At 60.8% G+C, this 19,615-nt stretch overlaps 1 protein-coding gene across 1 annotated transcript in view; it reads left to right on the top strand.

The window, feature by feature from the left end:
- The window catches only part of SLC6A3 (solute carrier family 6 member 3), a 37,546-nt gene that overhangs the window by 13,396 nt on the left and 4,535 nt on the right, over window positions 1–19,615 (top strand). Inside the window, exons 5-14 of the mRNA XM_072752673.1 lie at window positions 3,156–3,294; window positions 4,018–4,152; window positions 7,957–8,060; window positions 9,283–9,407; window positions 12,116–12,228; window positions 13,244–13,372; window positions 14,141–14,240; window positions 17,082–17,182; window positions 18,163–18,330; window positions 19,452–19,523. Of these exons, the coding sequence (XP_072608774.1) occupies window positions 3,156–3,294; window positions 4,018–4,152; window positions 7,957–8,060; window positions 9,283–9,407; window positions 12,116–12,228; window positions 13,244–13,372; window positions 14,141–14,240; window positions 17,082–17,182; window positions 18,163–18,330; window positions 19,452–19,523 (1,186 nt within the window). The remainder of the gene's footprint in view (window positions 1–3,155; window positions 3,295–4,017; window positions 4,153–7,956; window positions 8,061–9,282; window positions 9,408–12,115; window positions 12,229–13,243; window positions 13,373–14,140; window positions 14,241–17,081; window positions 17,183–18,162; window positions 18,331–19,451; window positions 19,524–19,615) is intronic.

The raw sequence follows: 19,615 nt of genomic DNA, 5'->3' as shown, positions 1-19,615 counted from the left end.
GTTTGTATGGTGTGGGAGGGATCCATTGGCAGGATCTCTCCTGGTTATGCGCCACGGTTTCTTGTTGTGTCTAGTAATTTTCTTATTACACACGAGGCTTCATGAGTTTCACATTCATGCGTATTAGATTTTGTTGTCTTCCTTTAAGGAACGTGACCTTTGTCCTGGTGGGGAGCTGAAGCGCATTATTAAGCTGTGTTGATGTGATCCCGGGGGGTCTTTGCTTCAGGAACAGTTCACCCCTCTTCCAGACCCCCCGAGCTCCCCGTGTGGCCTGCACGTCCCCTGCTCTGGCCAGCAGGAGCTCAGCGACCCCAGCCCCAGCTGAGCTCTGGGCACCTCTCAGCCACTAACCCCTAGGGCTGCCCTGCACGTCAGTGGGCACCTGGGCAGGTCCTTCCCCATACCCCAGCTGGCCTGAGCACCCCCACGGTACGTTCGCTTGAGCCTGCCCTCGGGGGTGCCGCCGGGCAGGGTGCTGGGGCATTGATGGGCACATCTCACCCCTTCCCTTCTCTCAGGGGGCCAGGCCCGCATCGCCTCCATCCTGTCTGGAAACAGCCGTGTGGGATCCTTTGTCCCCTCTGGCTGTGACGTTGTTCCCTCTGGGCCAGCGCGCAGACCCCTCAGCTCCTTTCTCTAGACACCAGCGCCCCAGACAGAGGATGGGTTGAGCGGGGCTGTCTGGGTCCCACGTGATGGGACCCGGTAAGGGGCTGCCGTGGGGATGGGGGAGGCAGGGTTCATGGAGCCTGCGCGTGCCTGGCACACCTCAGTGCTCTGCTGGTGTCCACATCCGTGACCCACCACAAATTCAACCTGAGGAAGGAATCCAGCTAAATGTGGACACGTTGTACCTTCCCCACAGCTGCTGGCCGCGCAGGCTTTCATGGCCTGGTCCTCCTGGCTGCTTCCGGCTCCAGACCTTTCTGCGTGTCAGCCCCACACGGCCTACCCAGACGCCCTTCATCGGCCCCCCAGGCCGCGCACCCGCCCCTGGGCCATGTCCTTCCCGCCCTGACCCTGAGGCTGCCTGTGCTGCTGGCTCCTGGCCCCAGGCCCATGGCACCCTGCAGGTCCGGTCCCCTAATTGTCTGAGAGATTTCAAATGACTTCAGAACAAGAAGAGTTTTTAATCTCGGGGAAGGGAATTGAACCAGTACCGATGTGCTAATTCCATAAGCGATTTACAAGCGGAAACAGTGTGTGGTGTGGAGGAGCCATGTGCTCTCTTCTAAGCCGCCCCCTCCGTGTGGGAGGCTCCACAGGCCTGTGGGCCCCGGGGCTCCTTCCGGGCAAGGGAGTGAGTGGTTACAGGGCCATCAGCCAGCAGGCCGAGGTGTGCAGCCCTGCACATGTAGGAGGACTTGCAAGGAGGCCAAGGTGTGACTGGGCCTCTGGCTGTGTGGTCGCACTCACGCGTCACCCCACATATCCTGTTAGTGCACAGAAGTTCTGGGTTTAAGACTTAGGGACTAGGACATGGGGGGGTGAGGGGCAGCCAACACAGACCCAGGCTGGGAGGCGCTGGGAAATTGTACTTCCAGAGGAGGTGCAAGGGAGGACAGGCCCAGGAAGCTCAAGCCCTGGGGAGGACAGGCCCCAGGGAGGACAGGCCCCAGGGTGGACAGGCCCAGGGAGGACAGACCCAGTGAGAACATGCTATGGGGGGACAGGCCTGGGGAGGACAGGCCCAGAGAAGACAGGCCTGGGGGAAGACCAGCCCCAGGGAGAACAGATCCAGTGAGAACAGGCCATGGGAGGACAGGCCTGAGGGAAGACCGGGCCCAGGGAGGACAGGTCCAGTGAGAACACACCATGGGAGGACAGGTCCAGGGGTGGACAAGCCCAGGGAGGACAGGCAGGGCACAGCCACTGTCCCAGAAGCACTGTCCCAGAAGTGGCCTCCTCCTCTCCTGCCACAGGGGTTCCATCTCCCATACCTCACACTGTGGGTGCAGCAGACCACGTGTGTGTGTTGAGTGTGGGGGGCTCCCATCACTTTAAGGGGTGGCCTGTGCTCCAGAAAGGAGAAAAGTTGATGTGAGTTTGGACGGTGCTGTGCGAGCTGGGAGTGCTGAGCTGGGCTCTGGTGGTGCCCATCACCACCTCCCCTGCTACGAGACTGTGATTCTGGAGTCTGACAACCTGAATCCCTCCAACATGGTCCTGTGATGCCTGGAGCTGGTGGGAAGCCCCAGCGTCTGCAGCTTTCTGCTGTGGGTGTCAGGATTATTTTCTTGGGACCTCAGCAGATCTGGGCAGTGATGGCTCCTTTCACAATGGGCCCCTCCACCTCGTGAAGCAGCAGCATAACATGGCGTCAGCTGTGATTCCAAATCCCAACCATGAAGGTGAGGCAGCAGGTGTACAGCAAACATGATGGTGCTGCCACCTTTCCTGTAGGAGGTCAGGGGATCTAGGGGGTACCATGCAGGGAGGCACCCGGGACCCCGCAGGAGGTCAGAGGATCTATGGGGTAAGGTGCAGGGAGGTGCCCGAGACCCTGCAGGAGGTCAGGGGATCTAGGGGGTACCGTGCAGGGAGGTGCCCGGGACTCCACAGGAGGTCAGGGGATCTAGGGAATGTGGTGCCCAGGGAGAGCTCCAGGGGCCATAAGTCCCGTCCTCTCTTCACGGCGTCGTGTTCTGCCCTTCTGACGGATTCCCTCCACAAGACTGGGTCTGGCAGGAGCGCAGAGCAGAGTCTTCCTGTGTCTGTTACCTGCAGATCCTCTTCGAGGCTCTGGAGCTGCGTGAGCAGATGCCGTGGGCCGCTCCCCTCGGAGAACAGCGCGGCCGTCTGCCTGTCCTGTTCTAGTGCTCTGAGTCTGCTCAGCCTCACCCCTGCAGAGGGCCCCAGCCCACCCCTTGGGGGCACCATGTCACTAGTGCCTTCCCCCTGGTTTCCAAAGTGCCTGTTCCTCTCCCCGGCTCCAGAAATCAGAGGTGCCAAGGGACAGAGGTCAGGGCCGGGCTGCCCTGCGTTTTAGCTAGGCTGCGGGGCCTGACCCTTCTCACCGGGGCTCTCTGGTCCCACCAGGCCAGGTGCTTTCGGCCAGGCCGAGGTGGGGGACGGAGGGTCTCTTTCTGGTTGCAGTTCTGGGGGGAGGAGGGCAGCACCGCTGAAGGACGCACCTCTCCCGCCCTCTCCAGGCGCGGCGTGCTGCACCTCCATGAGAGCCGCGGCATCGATGACTTGGGTCCCCCCCGGTGGCAGCTCACCTCCTGCCTGGTGCTGGTCATCATCCTGCTCTACTTTAGCTTGTGGAAGGGAGTGAAGACTTCTGGGAAGGTGAGGCTGCAGCCACTGCCAGCTGGAGAGTGGACACATGGTTATGCTTGGGGAGCAGACGGGCACTGCGGTGGGTAGGGGAGCGGACGGAGGGCTGCAGTGGGTAGGGGAGCGGACGGGGGCTGCGGGGGGTGGCGGGGAGCAGATGGGGGGCTGCGGCATGTCAGGGAGCAGACGGGGGTGCTGTGGTTAACAAATAGTGCCAAGGGGAGGACACTCATAGCAGGGTATTTCCAGCATGAACACAAGCACAACATAAATTGTTTTTTCCTTATGAAAATACTGTTATTATCTGGGCGCCCAAAGCAATTTGACCAAAACGTGCCTGTCATATGCTGTGTGTGTAGTGAAGTGCCACCACCCCAGAGCCTCTCAGGAAGGATAGGTTCCCGCCCCCCACCTCCCAGCCCAGAATCCACCTTTTACACACCCCCTAGGTGTGCCTCTGCACAACCAGTGCAAATTCACTGCATCTCATGCATCAGAAACTCAGCCACCCCTGCCCACTGCAGAACACCCCTTCTTTGCCAAGTTGTCTGTCCATTTTAATCCCTGGGGAAGTCACAGGGTAGAGGGCATTAACCGCCCACTGCAGGGAGCCTTGGCTGAGCTGGCATCCCATGAATGTTTGGGATTATGGGCTTCCCAGCCACAGCCACCGACCAGGGTGACCCCGCGGCCACCCTGCCAGTGGTGATGCCTGGTGACGCCGTCCTCTCCCAGGTTGTGTGGATCACAGCCACCATGCCGTACGTGGTCCTCTTTGCCCTGCTTCTGCGAGGAATCACTCTCCCTGGGGCCGTCGATGGCATCAGAGCATACCTGAGTGTAGACTTCCATCGGCTCTGCGAGTCTTCTGTGAGTATGCTCTTCACTCGAGGCCCTGATGCCCACCTGCTCTGGCAGGCTGCGTGCTGTGGGCCTCCTGTGTTCTGGGGCTGGGGACCCCAAAGGCAGCAGCTGGGCTGGAATTTCTTACCTTACTCTGTAAACCCGGCAGGTTTGGGTTGCTCTGCTGCATGCAGGGCTCCGCAAGGCCAGCGGCACACCTGACCACACCCAGCAGCATGCACCCCCTGATTGACCAGGGAGATATATGCACACAGAAGGCAGCTGAGTGGACCAAATAAGAAAGTCAGGGGAGCAGACCACGGGCTCAACCTCTGCAGAAATAGAAGGCTGCTTCCACTTGGCATCTTCCCCCCCGGCCCATCCCACTTCCTGAAGGAATGTTCTCAGGTTCCTCAGATAAGCACCAACGGGCTGCCCAGTCTGTGCCAGGAAGTGTGGCCACTCACTTGGGATGCAGCCCTGGGCTCTGGCTCCGTGTTCATCATGGTTGCATGAACCAAGGCCCGCTCCTCAGGGAGCCGAACCTTGTTGGGAAAACACTCACAGTGCCCACGGCACAAGGGACAAATCTAAATCACATCACATTGAAACGAAGTCTGCAGCTGGGCTGCACATTTCTTCAACAAAGAGAGCAATCATTCTGAAGAGAGGGAGCTCGGTGAGGCCATGGGACAGACAGGCCTCCCAAGAGGGGGAGAGAGAAGGGGCAGCAGCATTTTAGGGAAATGAGCCCAGATATGGGAGTGGCCATTGGCCAGATGAGCCCAGAAATGGGAGTGGCCATTGGCCTGGCCATTGGCCAGGTGGTGAGGATGAAGGAAAAGGGAGCATTCTCAGGAGATCATTGAGAATTCATGTGCACTAGATTTTGGCAGATGGTGGGGACCCCAGTGGCCACACTGTGGCAGAGCCAAGAGGCATAGCGGGAAGGATAGCTGGGGTGTGGGGGCGTGAAGCTGGGGACAGGGGGCTGTTTGGAGGATTGCTACCCAATGCTGCTAGGTATTAGTAGTGAGAGTCAGGTGTGGTGCTCACCAGGGATGCAGAAAGGCACAGCCCTGAGGTGGGAATGGAAAGAACAGGTAGGAGGGGAGGCAGGTGTGCCTCCTAGCCCCCAGGAAGCCCCCAGGAAGTGGAGGAGCAGCAGAGCGAGGGTGTGAAGCTGCAGCAGCAGCGGGAGGCACCGGTCAGAGAGGGCAGGGAGCATGGCGCGGGGCAGGCTGCTGGGGAGCCCACACAAGCACAGGCAGTAAGGCCATGAGAGCAGCAGACGCATGCTCTGCACAAGTGAGGGAAGATGGAGAGTGTCCATGTGGTGGAAAGCCAATAGGGAGCCACGGGTGTGCTTCCAGGAGCAGATGCTGTGGGTATCTGAGGCCAGGAAGCCACGATGAAGAAATCGAAGAAAATAACATGAGGACAACGGAAGGAAGCTAGTGCGTTGGGCAGGAAAACCAGGTAGTGCACAGGAGGAAGCCAGACATGTGTTGTTGTGTGTAGAAAGATGCTCATGTGTGAAGCAGAGAATAAATGACAGAAACGAGAGGTTGTCAGAAATTAGATGATAGAAGGTGGAAGATGATAGGTACATAGATAGATGATAAGTGGATGGGTAGATGCTAGATGGATGGATAGATAGAAAATGGATGGATGATGGATGGGTGGGTGGATGGATAGATGATGGATAGATAGGTGTTTGATGGACACATAGTCAATGGGTGATAGATAGATGATGAATATCTTGGACAAATCAATGTGTTCTGGCCTCTCCAACTACCCTCTCCACTCAGGACTAAGAGGGGACATAGACCAGGACAGAGTAGGCCTATAACCCCCGAGCTCTGGTGTACCTGAGGTCCTAAAGGGACAGGTCCATGTGGTCCCCAGTTCAGAGGGTGAAGCCATTCCTGGTTCTGCTGTGGGGTCCTGGCTGACCTTTGCATCAGCTCCTCCAGGCCTCCTCTGGATAGGGCAGGGACAGAGCCTCCCTGGCTTGGTGATCATCCTGGGATGTCCGCCCAGGGCTCCTCCTGGCCCAAGTGCTGCCCATACTCCTGCCCGCCCCCCCCAAGCTCTTGTGGCCACACTCAGAGATCAAATGACCCTGGGCCTCCTTCTCTGGGGCTTGGCAATCGGAGCCGGTCCCCCAGATCCCCACAGGACCTGGCCCTGATCAAGTCACAGGCTCCCTAGCACTAGCCCAGGCTTGACCCTGACCCATCCCCTGGGGCTTAATCCAGAGCCACCTGGCAGGAGGCCTGGCCAGAATCCTCATGGGTCCAGGGCAGGTCAGGATCAGAGGTTCTACACAGGGGCCTGCTCAGCAAGCAGACTGAAAAAAGGGGATCATCCCTTCCTGTGTCCCTGATACTCTGAACCCAGCATGGCTCAGACACAAAGCCAGCCCTGCATCCTGGAGATCCATTTCCGGATCCCCCTCTGCACAAAGGGCTCCTCCTTAGGGATCAGCATCCTTAGATGGCATCCAGACCCTTGTTCTTTCATCTGCAGCTCTTGGGGTGGCTCAGTGGGGTGGCCAGCTGCAAGCCGGGGCAGACAGAGTCCCATCCTGGGGGAGCCCCCGTTCCAGCAGGAGAGGAGAGGTCAGGTGGTGAAGGAAAGGCAGGCAGTTCCACGTTAGCCCACCTGGGTCCCTGGCCCACCCCTGAGCCACTGCCCCACCCTCTAGGATGGACTGAGCAGGAGGCGAGAACTCTCCCTGTGGCAAGGGCTCCTGCCTGCAGCGGCCTGGCCAAGCACACTAACTGATGACCAGCACTAGGGGACAGGAGACAGCAGAGTGGGGCCCCTTGGCCCACGGGCCTCTCAGCTACTCCAGGCCTCATGCCACACCCTGGCAGCAGCCTGCACACACCACCGCGAACACCAGGGTGATCCCCAGGCTCTGGGCCTGCTGCCCCACCAACAGAGGCCCTGCAGGTCCTAGAGCGCGTCCTGGAGCAGGTCCTGGAGCGTGGGCGGGTGGCTGAGGCTCCAGCCTTCTCTGCTTATGCTGTCCAGCTCCTTTGGGGGCCACCCTGTGTTCCCAGCTGAGCTCTATATCACTGCCTGAGGGTCCTCACCCACAGGCCCACATTAGGGGCCGCCTGGACACTCAGGGACAGCCCCCATACCCCTCAGATAGCAGACGAGGGCCTCCTGGGTGACTCCCCCAGGGTGGGGTCAGCTGCCTTTCACCTGCCCGCACCCAAGGCCGTGGAGGGCAATGTGGTGCCCACATCCCCACGTGGTCTCCACGCCACCCTGACATGAACAGTTGTGTTGGACTTTCAGATACCTTATTGGTCCAATTACCAGCCACAGGCTTTCGCTTGGCCCTTGTGTGTGCCACCCAGCGCCACCTGTGCTGCGTCAGGTGAGCACACTCCATGTCCAGGCTCCACGGCCTGTCCACCGGGGTGGGTGGTGGTGTGTGCACCCTGTGCCCCTGGCTTCAAATGCCACGGGCAAGACGTAAAGCAAACATCAGTGGGCATGTCTGACCGTGGTGTCCACGTCACAGCATCTTAATACATTAACTACATGTCTGGCTGTGTGCAGAGCGGTACGGACATTCCAAGGGAAATTCCAAATAAAGCAGCTCTTCCCAGTGGCGAGCTCTCAGGCCGGTGACATGGTGGGTTTATCCCCCGAGACAGCCTTTGCCACTGATCACATTGTCGATGCCACTGGCTCGTTGATGACGATGTTGATGACTGGTTCCGTGGAGCCCTCCGTGGCCCTGGGCCGCCAGGTCTCCTGGGCTCAGTGCACATCCCACAACCACCTCTCTTCTCTGGCTCCACGCAGGTGTGGATAGATGCTGCCACCCAGGTGTGCTTCTCTCTGGGCGTTGGGTTTGGGGTGCTAATTGCCTTCTCCAGCTACAATAAATTCACCAACAACTGCTACAGGTAAGTCCCGTGCGCCTGTCCCCATCACGGGGCTGCTCAATCACTGACTTCTGAAAATAACGTGTTCCCAGACACCCAGTAGGGGAATACGCTGTGCTCGCAGGGCCTCGGGGCCAGAGAAGCTACAGGCCATGTTGGTTCTTGCTTTAGGGAAAGTACTGGAACACGTGAAGGTGTTTGGTACCCCCCAGAGTCCCCTTGGAGACCTGGCCTCTGCCCCTCCTCCATCCCCTGCCAGGTTCCAACTGGCTCCTCACCCCCGTGCCCAGGGCCTGGCCGCCTCCACCTTCCCCCTACACCAAGGAAGCCAGAGGCCAGGACCTGGTGCAGAGCTGCTCAGGGGACCTGGCTCCAGCGCAGCAGCAAAGTGGCAGCACCATGTGCCTACAGCCCTGAGGGGGGATGCACTACTGCCACCAGCCTGGAGAGGACCTCAGTGACCTGCAGCTCCATGCTAGACCTCAGATCTACCAAATTCACCTGGGACCTGCTTTCCCTGACCCTTCTGGGTTTCTGTTTCCTTTCTTCACATCAGGAAGACAGAAAATGCAGTAAAAATACAAGGACAGTGTGCACAGCAAAGTGGCCGTACCTGAGGGTGTACAGCCCCTGCCCCCTCTGCCCCTGCTGCCCCCGGGGCCCCAGGTCTGGGTGCTCTGCAAACGCCCTCCCACACTGGCACCCGGATGGGCTGACCTGACCCCTGCTCCCCCACTCCCCTTTCCCACGGCCCTCTGAATGCCTAGCTTCTGAGTGGGGTCCCCAGAGCAGGAGTTCTGACTCTCCCATACTGGGAACAAACAGAAGCAGAGCATTGGGGCCCCAGCAGATCTGCCCCTCAGAACTACATTTCAGGCAGCTCCTCCAGAGGCATCTAGAGGCCCCGCCAACACAGGTGCGACCCCGCAGGCTTCCGTTTGCCCCCCCTCCCAGAGCCCCAACATTGCAGGTAGGGACTGTCCCACCTTCTCACTGAGCCGTGAGGGCAGAAGCCTCTCGGTTCCCAGACACACGCGCGCGGTCGGTCAATGTGGACACTCCCAGAGCCACTCAGCTGAGTGGTACCTGCCACCCTGGGTACCAGCCCACCGGAGGGGCTGGCGGTGGCCTTCTGGGAACGTGTCCTCCAAAACGCGCCTGCCCCCAGACACGGTGCCTTACAACAAAGGCAAGAAATTGCTACCGCTCCAGGCATAGCTGGGACGTGTGTCTTGTTCCCCAGAGACGCGGTTATCACCACCTCCGTCAACTCCCTGACAAGCTTCTCCTCCGGCTTTGTGGTCTTCTCCTTCCTGGGGTACATGGCACAGAAGCACAGTGTGCCCATTGGGGACGTGGCCAAGGACGGTGAGTCCCCCTAGGGCAGGCGGCATCCCCACAGCTCCGCCTGCTCCACAGCCCTGGCCGCCCGCTCCTCTAGTGGTTTACCCCAAATGGTGGGAGGGAGATGCTCGGGCCCTGGGTCCAGGTCACCAAGGTTGCAGGTGTTCCAGGGCAGAGAACCCATGGAAGGACAGTCCTCGTGGCAGCAACACGCCCAGCACACTTAGCTCCTGTGCCACTGGCCACCAGCAGAGGCCCCGGGGCTGCAGGACCTAGGTCTGGTCCCTGTCCCTGGGCATGCCTTGTCTTCGATCACACTGGGGTGGGGGCCATGCAGCCCGGGGGTGGGAGCCCTGAGCTGTTCTCAGTGACACAGACGGCAGGGCGGGAGAGCAAGGCTGAGGAGAAGCTCAGGAGTTTGGGACATGAGCAGTTGGTCAGTCCCAAAGCTTCTTCCTCCAAAACGTGGTGGTCAGACATATCAAGGTGGGATTTGGGTACTAATCAGAGAAATCACGAAGTCTTGGGCACACAGGAACCATGGAGATCCTTGTTCCCAACCCACTTGCCCAGGCAGCAGTGAACACCGGGTGTCTGCGCACCAGGATGCAGGTGGTGGGAGTAGGCACCCGTGACCCAGGAGCAGGCTGGGCCCCAGCAGGTGCAGGGGTGAGGGCAGAAGGGGCCCTTTGGGTGGCTTCAGGCCCCTGGCCATTTGCAGGGGTGCTCCGTCCTAGTGACTGGGTGGGAAGCCATGCCTTGGGGTCCCCCCAGGACACCAGGGTCTCCTGAGACCTCTGCAACTCCTCACCTACTGTCAGATTGTTCTGGGCTGAGTAGGGAGGACTCTTCCCCTGCAGGCCAGACACCCCCATTCACTTCTCCTGGGGCTGCCCCTCAGGCCCAGGAAAGCCGGAGTGGGTGTCACTAACATACCTCCTCCTAAGTCTTTTGACTCTTGAGTGGGGCAGGGATAGGCATTCAGGGAGGGGAACAGAGGCCACCCCAACTGTGCCCGCAACCCTGAGCTGCCATCTCATCTGATTCTTGTGGCATTGAGCCCTGGGACCCCACCTTGACAGGAAGCAGAGGTCCAGCCCCCAGGACAGGTGGGGAAAGCAGGGGCTGGGCGGGTGTGCTTCCGAAGTCCAGGAAAAAATCCAATAAAGGCAGAACAGGAGCATAAAGCAAATAAATACAGAACAGTGAAATTTACTCACTGCTGCATTTATGCATTTCTCATGCTTTTGCCCTTTTTTTATGATAAATAGCAATAGCTTACAAAAACCTCTATTAACCCCTGGAAGTAGAGAGGGTGTGTTCTATGCATTTCCGTGACTAGCAAAGTAAATGTCATTTATAGCTCTAATTCTCAAGAAAACAGGGTGAAATGTTAACTCAGGTACGGAACTGAAAGGCAAAGGTACTGACGTCATGTCCAACCAAGCTGACCCCCCTCCTCCTGGGCCTATGTCTCGTGTCATTTAGGCTTTGGAGCACCTCACATGGGGTGCCCCTCACTCCTGATGGGGGACTGAACCCCTTGCATGGGGCAGGAATTGCAGAGAGCCCAGAGCACGGGCCCCGAGAGGACCCTGGGGCACCCTGGCTATGGCCTCCCTGCCACAGCCCCCTGAGGACTGAGAGACTTGGGAAGCTGCATCTGTGGAAGGCTCGGGAAGCCGTGGTTCAGCAGGCCCAGCTTTTTTATAAGTGACCATGAAAATAATTAGTTTCCTGTGGGAATACTTTGACTTTGGGATCATCAAGAGCAAACTGCAGCGAGTCTGCTTGAGTCCTGCACCATTCCCACCGTGCTTCCCTGCCTGTCCGAGCCCGCAGCCCCCACAGTGGTGAGGGAGTAGGACTTTCCCCCAGCATGTGTGTCCCGCATACGGCAGCCCCACCCCTGGGATGTCCCAAAAGGGAATGATCCCCGGGGAGCTCCTGTGTGACAAACCTGCCCCTTTCAAGCATTGGCTGAGCTGTAGTATTTCCATGTTCCTTACGTGGTTTTCAAAGATCGTACACGGGGTAATTCATCGGCACGGGAAAATATTCACATGTTCCTCAATACACCACAGGATGAGAGTGTGTGTGTGTGTGCATGAGCATGCGTGCATGTGTGAGCGTGTGTGAGCATGCATGTGCAAGTGTGAGTGTGCACAAGCATGTGTGTATGAGCATGTATGTGAGTGTGCATGCCCTGTGATGAGTGTGATGTTCTCGAGCATGCATGTGAGCATGTGTGCATGTGAGCATGAATGTGTGCGTGTGCATATGAGCATGTGTGAGCGTGATGCACTGTGAGCATGATGCACTCGAGCATGCATATGTGGGTGTGTGAGCGTGTGTGTGTGTGTGAGCATGTGTGCGTGTGTCTGTGACGTGCACAGGAAAGCTGAGCAGGAGGCCTGACCGAGGTCGTTGGGGCCAGAGGACAGGCTGCAAGAGTCCCTCCCACCTTGCCTAGGTGGCTTCCACCCCCACGTCCCCTCGTAGCCCCCGCAGCCCAGGGGGACCTGGAAGAGTAAGGGGCGGGTCTCTGGATTTCAGGGTTCCCCTTCCTGGAGTCCTGGGCCAGGTGGCCACTGAGTTCCCAGGAGAGAGGCCTCTTTGGGGGTGACGGGGAAGAAGGTGATGGGGTCTTGTCACCTGCCCGCCATGTCAGCCTGCGTGGGCAGGGAGGCAGGAGGCTGCAAGTCTGTGGCGACAGGAGGGTCTGCTTCCAGGGCCCGGGCTGATCTTCATCATCTACCCCGAGGCGCTGGCCACGCTCCCGCTGTCCTCGGCCTGGGCCGTGATTTTCTTCATCATGCTGCTCACCCTGGGGATCGACAGCGCCGTGAGTGACCTCAGTGCCCCGCGCACCGGGAGGGGCCCTGCCCACCACAGGCGGGCTCCCTCACTGCCCTCCTAGGGCGCGCAAGCCCCAAGGCCCCTGCAGGGTCCCCAGACTTCCCGTGCCTGCAGCGAGCCCCATATGGTGGGAGGGAGGGGTCCCATGGCTGCATGAGACCCTGCGTGGGTGGAGTGTGGGGCCAAGTCACCCTTCTCTCACTTTGCCCTCCGCCCGAGTCACCAGAGACCCTGGCGCACACAGGCCAGCAATAGGAGGGCGGTACAGGGAATGGGCCAAGGGCCACCCAGAGCCAGGGCCGGTCCCTTCCTTGACCCCGTCGCCCCCAGGAGGGATGGACACAGCTGCAGGCCAAGCCAGCAAAAGCTCCAGCTGCAGCCCACATCTGGCCTGCTGAATATCTTGTGTGTGGCACTGTGCGTGGGCATGTGGGCATGTGGGTGAGTGCGTACACACGTGTGTGCTGGGGAGGCCGATGGGCCTGCTGACCTTCCCCAGGCTTCTGTGTCCCTACTGTCTTCTCAGGACCAGCAGCTTAGACCTCAGGGCCCCCATGATGGTGGCCACCCTGTCCAGACCTCAGGGCCCCCATGCATGGTGGCCACCCTGTCCAGACCTCAGGGCCCCCATGCATAGTGGCCACCCTGTCCCCTGGAGCTTCCTGGAAAGTGCAGAGAACCACGAATCCCTCATGCTGTGGCTGTGGGTCACAGGCCGTCACCTCCCAGCCAGTGTGGCCAGCGCCCTCTGGGTGACTGCGGCCCTGGCCCGCACATCCAGCGGGCATGAATCTCGTGAACAGCACGTCCCGGGGGAGGTGGTTTCGACAGAGCAGGGCAGGCAGGGTCTCCAAGGAGACCCGGGTGTTTGGATGACAACCCATCATGACGACTGCACCCCAGAGCTGGCGGCCCCCACTCGTGTCCACACCCCAGGGGTAGGCCGGTTGAAGTCACGTAAGAGGCGCCTGCCCCACAGCACCCCTGTCTGTTGGCTGCAGATGGGTGGGATGGAGTCGGTGATCACTGGGCTCATCGACGAGTTCCAGCTGCTGCATAGGCACCGGGAGCTCTTCACCCTCTTCATCGTCCTGGCCACCTTCCTCCTCTCGCTCTTCTGTGTCACCAACGTATGTACCCCTGCTCGCTTTGCCTGCGAGGTCTCGCTAGTGTTTGGTGTCGGGCAGCGTGCTTGATGGCGGCGGGCCAGGCCCATAGCCACGAGCCTGAGAGCCACGTGCCCACATGTAAGCATGACCAGCGGCGCTGCATGGGGAGGTGCAACGGCCGCGGTCACGGGACCGTGTGCTCGCAGGTGCTGCAGCCATGGTCACGCGGGAGCTGTGGTGCGTGCAAGCCGGTCTCAGGTTCCTGTACTCCTGGACGGCCCCTCTGGAAGTGTTCAGGGCTCAGCTCCCGCCTGTTGGGTCTGTGGGGCGGGGGCCCGGGTCAGTTCCCCTCCCGCAGGGCCACTCCCAGGTTTGGCATTTGCTAGCTTTCATGTCTGACTGCACCTGGGAGAATTGAGATGAGGAGAGGAGGGGAGGGGAGAAGAGGGGAGTGAGGAGAGGAGAAGAGAGGCAAGGAGATTGAGGTGAGGTGACAAGAGTAGAGTGAGATGAGGTGAGGAGACTGAGGTGAGGTGAGGAGAGGAGAGGTGAGTGAGGTGGGCAGTTGTAAGGAGAGGAGGGGTGAGGCGAGGCTTCCCATTCCTGCCCAGAAGGCCCGTCCCTGAGAAGCCTGAGAAGCCGTGTGGCTTGGATTTCAGTGACTCAGTGGGACTCCACAGGAGGAAGGTGGCCCCAGGCCCCGAGTGTTTTGGGAAAGTGCCCTGCGGGCTTCTGTGGGCGTGGAGGCCACAGTGGGCACCCCACGCTCAGCGGGCTCTCCTCCTCCAGGGCGGCATCTATGTCTTCACGCTGCTGGACCACTTTGCGGCCGGCACATCCATCCTCTTTGGGGTGCTCATCGAGGCCATTGGGGTGGCCTGGTTCTACGGTAAGGATGGAGTGCTGTCCGCGGCCGGAGAGCCTCAGCAGGTGGAGGACCCGGCCGCGGTGCCCGCATGGTGAGCGGCCGGGCTGGTGGCCTCGCACTTTGTCCCCAGACTGCGTCCTTCCTGACAAAGCCACCATGGGAACAGGCACGTTAGCCCCAGGATGCTTAAACCAACAGCACGAGGGAGGACAGGTGCTTGGCCCCCAGGTGCTCAGCCGGACCTGCCAGGAAGGTGGCCTGGATGGCCCCCCAGCATCCTTGCTGGGGTCACAGGTGTTCTGTGTGGCCCCCTGACTGCCCCGGGCGGACATCCTAGTTGGTTACAGAGAGAAAGGCTTGCAGGGACTTGGGGGCGCTAACCCCGGGTGGAGGTGAGGTCTCTGCCATCACCCAAGGGGAAGCTGAGTCACAGGGACACCAGCCTGTCCCTGTCGGGGACCACGGGCGGACACGCACTGCCCTGAGGTGGGGGGGGCCCGGTCAGCTGCTGGCTGCTGTTGGCTCTGTGAGCCCCTGAGGCCGGGAGCGCCGCCCTGGCTGTGGGCCCCTGAGCTGTGTCCTGGGGCATCATGACCATGACAGACACCCGAGCAGGAGAGGCCCTGTCCTTTCCCAGCGCGCTGGCCTGGGCAAGCCACCCCTCGGCTGCTCCGTAAGGGGGGCTGTGGTGCTGGAGGCCCTATGGGGGGCTTCCCAGAGGCGGGAGCGAGCCAGAGGTCTGCCCGGGCCCAGTGTCACACAGGGGCATGGCCCCTGCCGCAGAGCGGGGGACAGCGTGGCCCGATGGAGCCCGTGGGCTGGGAGAGGCTGCACCCAAGAAGTGGTCCGTGTTCCCGGAGCGGCTCTCTGTCATCATTTCTGTTCTACAGAGAAGGGGACTATCAACCTCCATGATTACATTGGCGCTTAGAATCAAGACTTTATCATTCAGAATGGAGCTCTGTCCCCCAGCCTCAAATGAGACCCTGCAGGGAAAGAGAGGAATGCCCCAAATGTGTCCCTTGGTCGCAGGCTCCATGCCGGCCACCGCATGCTTCCCAGGGCCTCAGGAGACCATGTCCCCGTCACTTCCCCAAACGCAATTCGCTTGCCCTCATCTAAGGGACACGCACCCTGCGTCTCTCATAAGGCGCATCAGAGCGTGCCAGGCTCTCTATGTCCAGGGTCCCTGTCGGTCTGCGAGCCAATAGCCTAGTGCCATTGGGGGACCATGGGTGCCCTGGCTGCTTGTGGGGCCGAGTCCAGAGGGGCCGTGGGGCCAGCCTCGGGCTCAGCCTTCTTCATCCCACTGTCCCTGCACCATCTCCGCATCCAGGGTCCCGGTGACAGGGTTGGCATGTGCAGAGGGGTCTTCCGGCCACGTCCCTAACCTGATGCCCAAGATTTGCCCAAGGCTCAGCAGACCAGCTGAGTCGAACGAGCAGAGGCCAGGCCACACTCAGGGTGGAGAAGTCACTGTTGAGATCTCCTAGGGAAAGTGTCCGTTCTATCAGCTTCTAGAAATAGCTTTCCTTAAAAAAGATTGTAAATATGTACTAGAATGTTGTCAGCCCTGAGAGGAAGGACATGTGACACCTGCCGCAGCGCGGGTGAACCTTGCGAACATCGTGCTGAGAGACAGGACAGATCCCATAGGATCCCCCTGTGTGAGGCCCCTGCTTGAGTCCATGGGGTCAGAGAGTGACAGTGGCCAGGGGTTGGGGGCAGAGCTGCAGTCTGGGGAGATGGGAAGGTGTGGCCCCTGCCGTAGGTGGTGGTGGTGCTGCCCAGTGATGCGAACTCATGTCGAACTCAACACTTAAACAGGGTTAAAGTGGTAAAGTTTATGTTATGGGTATTTTACCACAATTTTTTTAAAGATTTTATGTATTTGTTCATGAGAGAGAGAGGGAGGCAGAGACACAGGCAGAGGGAGAAGCAGGCTCCATGCAGGGAGCCCGACGCAGGACTCGATCCCGGGACTCCAGGATCATGCCCTGGGCTGAAGGCAGCGCTAAACCGCTGAGCCACCCGGGCTGCCCACCACCACAATTTTTTTAAAGGAAAATGTAGTTCTGGCCGAGGTGGGCGGGAGAGCCTAGGACAGGGAGGAAGCCCTGAGGGAGGAAGAGGCCAGGGGGAGGGCAAGGGGAACAGCGGGCGCCCAACACGTGTCCCTCGCTGACCATGATGGTTGAGGAGCAAAAGTCACTTGTGGGCACCACAGTGAATATGCACGGGGACCCAAGGCTGAGGCTGCCGGGAGGTTAGGAGTGGGGGCGCCCCTGCAGGAGGTGGGGGACCCGGGGCCAAGGCTGCCAGGAGACCAGGAGTGGGGACGCTCCCGCAGGACATGGGGGACCCAGGGCCGAGGCTGCTGGGAGGTCAGGAGTGGGGGTGCCCCCACAGGATGTGGAGGACCCAGGGTCGAGACTGCTGGGAGGTCAGGAGTGGGGATGCCCCCGCAGGATGTGGGGGACCCAGGGCCAAGGCTGCTGGGAGGTCAGGAGTAGGGGCAGCCTCACAGGATGTGGGGGACCCAGGGTTGAGACTTCTGGGACGTCAGGAGTGAGGGTGCCTCTGTAAGATGTGGGGGACCCGAGGCTGAGGCTGCCAGGTCAGGACTGAGGGCACCCCTGCAGGACATGGGGGACCCGGGGCCAAGGCTGCTGGGAGGTCAGGAGTGGGGGTGCCCCTGCAGGATGTGGGGGACCCGGGGCCGAGGCTGCTGGGAGGTCAGGAGTGGGGGTGCCCCCGCAGGATGTGGGGGACCCGGGGCCGAGGCTGCTGGGAGGTCAGGAATGGCACAGGCCGAGGCTCGGGGTGCCATCCCGACCGGCCGCTCCACTCCTTGCACCTCAGGCGTGAGGCAGTTCAGCGATGACATCAAGCAGATGACCGGGCAGCGGCCCAGCCTCTACTGGAGGGTGTGCTGGAAGTTCGTCAGCCCCTGCTTCCTCCTGGTATGGGCCCTGCGGCCGCCCACACTGCTAAGGCTGGGGAGGGGGCTCCTGCGATCCCTGAAAATCCTCTGTGGTCTCCTGAAGGCAGCCCCCACCCTCTGGACCCAGGCTCCAGGGCACGGTCACGTGGTGGGTGGCGGCTCCCATGTCAGCATCTGCAGGTGAGGGAGGCCGGAGCCCTGGCACCTCAAGGAAGGTCCTAGAACCTGACTCCAGCGGGGAGGGGACACAGGGACCAAACCCCAGGGCAGGAGTGACTCAGATTCCATAGCAGCCCTGCCCTTGGCCTCTCCCATCACCACACAGTCTGGTGGCCCCAGCTTTTATCACCGGGGTGGGGTCGGGGGCCCCCCTCATCAGGATGGCACCCCAGTTCCCAAGCTCCACGGCCAGTGGAGACCCATGCAGCCTGGCTGGTCTGCTCGTGGCCCTGGGCCCCACAGGGTGTCCAGGTCTGAGCACACACCCTACGGGTGTCACCCCGGCCCTGGCGTGTCTGGACCTGCAGAGTTGAGGCGTACGCCATTCTGGGCCAACGCAAGGCTAGTGAGAGATGGAGACACAGAGGGAGACAGAGAGAGACAGAGACAGAGAGAGACAGAGGCAGAGGCTGGCACAGAGGGAGGAGCAGGGGCCTGGTTCTGACGTGATCAGCAGTTCCTGCCCGGGCTGAGCTGCACCCAGCGGAAGCTGCCGACCGCCCACCAGGCACCTGAGGCCTGCTTCCAGCATGTTCCCCGCTGTGCTCAGGGTGCTGAGGCGGTCAGGTGTGCTTGCTGGACAGCGGGCACCCTGCCCTCCTCCATATGTTGGGGCCTCCCAGACCCGGTAATGTGAGGCTTTCAAAGACCGGCTGTGAGGTCCTGCGCACCCCCGTGTGGGGAGCCTGGGCCCCAGCGCCATGTGGCTGCGGCTGGGAGACCCTCCAGGGGAAACCCCCAGCCTCACCCAGAGCCGCTCACCTCTGCCCTCCATTTCAGTTTGTGGTTGTGGTGAGCATCGTGACCTTCAGGCCCCCTCACTACGGGGCCTACATCTTCCCAGAGTGGGCCAACGCGCTGGGCTGGGCCATCGCCACATCATCCATGTCCATGGTGCCCATCTATGCAGCCTACAAGTTCTGCAGCCTGCCCGGCTCCCTGAGGGAGGTGCGTGCTCACACGGGCCCCTCACCCTGCCCTGGCCCAGCCGTGAGATCCCAGCAAGATCCGGGGGTGGGTGTCCAATCCCAGGCCTGTCGCTGCCCCTTTGTTTCTGACCTCCAGAGAGGGTTGACGCAGTGGCGGCCACGCTGGAGCACTGGCCAGGGCAAATGTGGGGGGAGACGGCTGTGTGTCTGCCTGCGTGCGTGTCCTCACACATGCACGTGTGCTCATGCTTGACAGAGCAGGGTGACGGTGGGAAGGCAGCGGTGGGGGGCTGAGGTGTAAGCGGGGCCAGCAAGCCATTAGGCGGCTAAACGGGTGGTGGAGCCATGTGCAGAACCTTTGTGTGGTGGGGCTTGCCCTGCAGCCCCTCCATCAGGCTCCTGCCACCTGTAAGGAATTGGGTGGGGGAACTGGTCATGGGGGGGCTCCCCTTCACCTCCTGGCACTGGGATTCCCAGAAGAAACAAAGGACCCAGGCCTGCCCAGAAGGAACGCTGCTCACGCTCGCTCAGAGCCGCCCCTGGGAGTTCTCCAGCGCGCCGTGTGCCTGCATACCACAGCGATTCCTGGGAACAGTGGGCAGCCTGGTCCTGCTGCCACACCCGGCCTGGCTCAAGGAGCCCTCCTGGGACCACTTGGCCCCCCCGGCACACAGTGGTCCTCAGCCGTAGGGTTAGGCCTGGGGCAGCCAGGGTCCCAGGGCCTCTTGGGAGAGAAGGACAGAGGCTGGCATCGCACAGTGGGGACCCTCGCCCTCCCGCACACCCCTCACTGCCTGCAGGGCCCAGCTTAGGCCCCTCTGGGAGATGGGGGGAGACAGAGCCTGCAGCCCCAAGGGTCAGACTGAACACAAACCACACAACACCTCAATAGCCGACACAGGTGGACTTTGGCCCTCATTGTAGGGTCTGCTGGCCTCAGGACTCAGGGGGCGCACGCTGTCCACCCTTACTCAGAGCCCACACGCGCAGACACAGAAATGTGTCCTTTCACGTGGGCTGGACTCTGCTCCAGGGCCTGGGAGGCCCGGCTGTCAGCCCCAGCATCTGACGGGATGTCAGGAGGGGCCCAAGCACCTCCCTGAATGCGTGCTGGCACCCACGGCTTCTCCTGTCTTCCAGAAACTGGCCTATGCCATCACACCCGAGCAGGAGCGCGAGCTGGTGGACAGCGGGGAGGTACGCCAGTTCAGGGTGAGTGCCGCTTCCCCGCCTCCCTCGGTGAGAACAGTGAGAATGCAGAAGCCCTATGCCTGCCCCCGGCCCCGGCCCTCTTGGCCCCCTCT

The sequence above is a fragment of the Vulpes vulpes genome, chromosome 3 (assembly GCF_048418805.1).
Source record: "Vulpes vulpes isolate BD-2025 chromosome 3, VulVul3, whole genome shotgun sequence".
Taxonomy (NCBI): Eukaryota; Metazoa; Chordata; class Mammalia; order Carnivora; family Canidae; genus Vulpes; species Vulpes vulpes.
The sequence above is the reverse complement of the archived record's forward strand: the minus strand, read 5'-3'. Positions and strand labels throughout refer to the sequence as shown.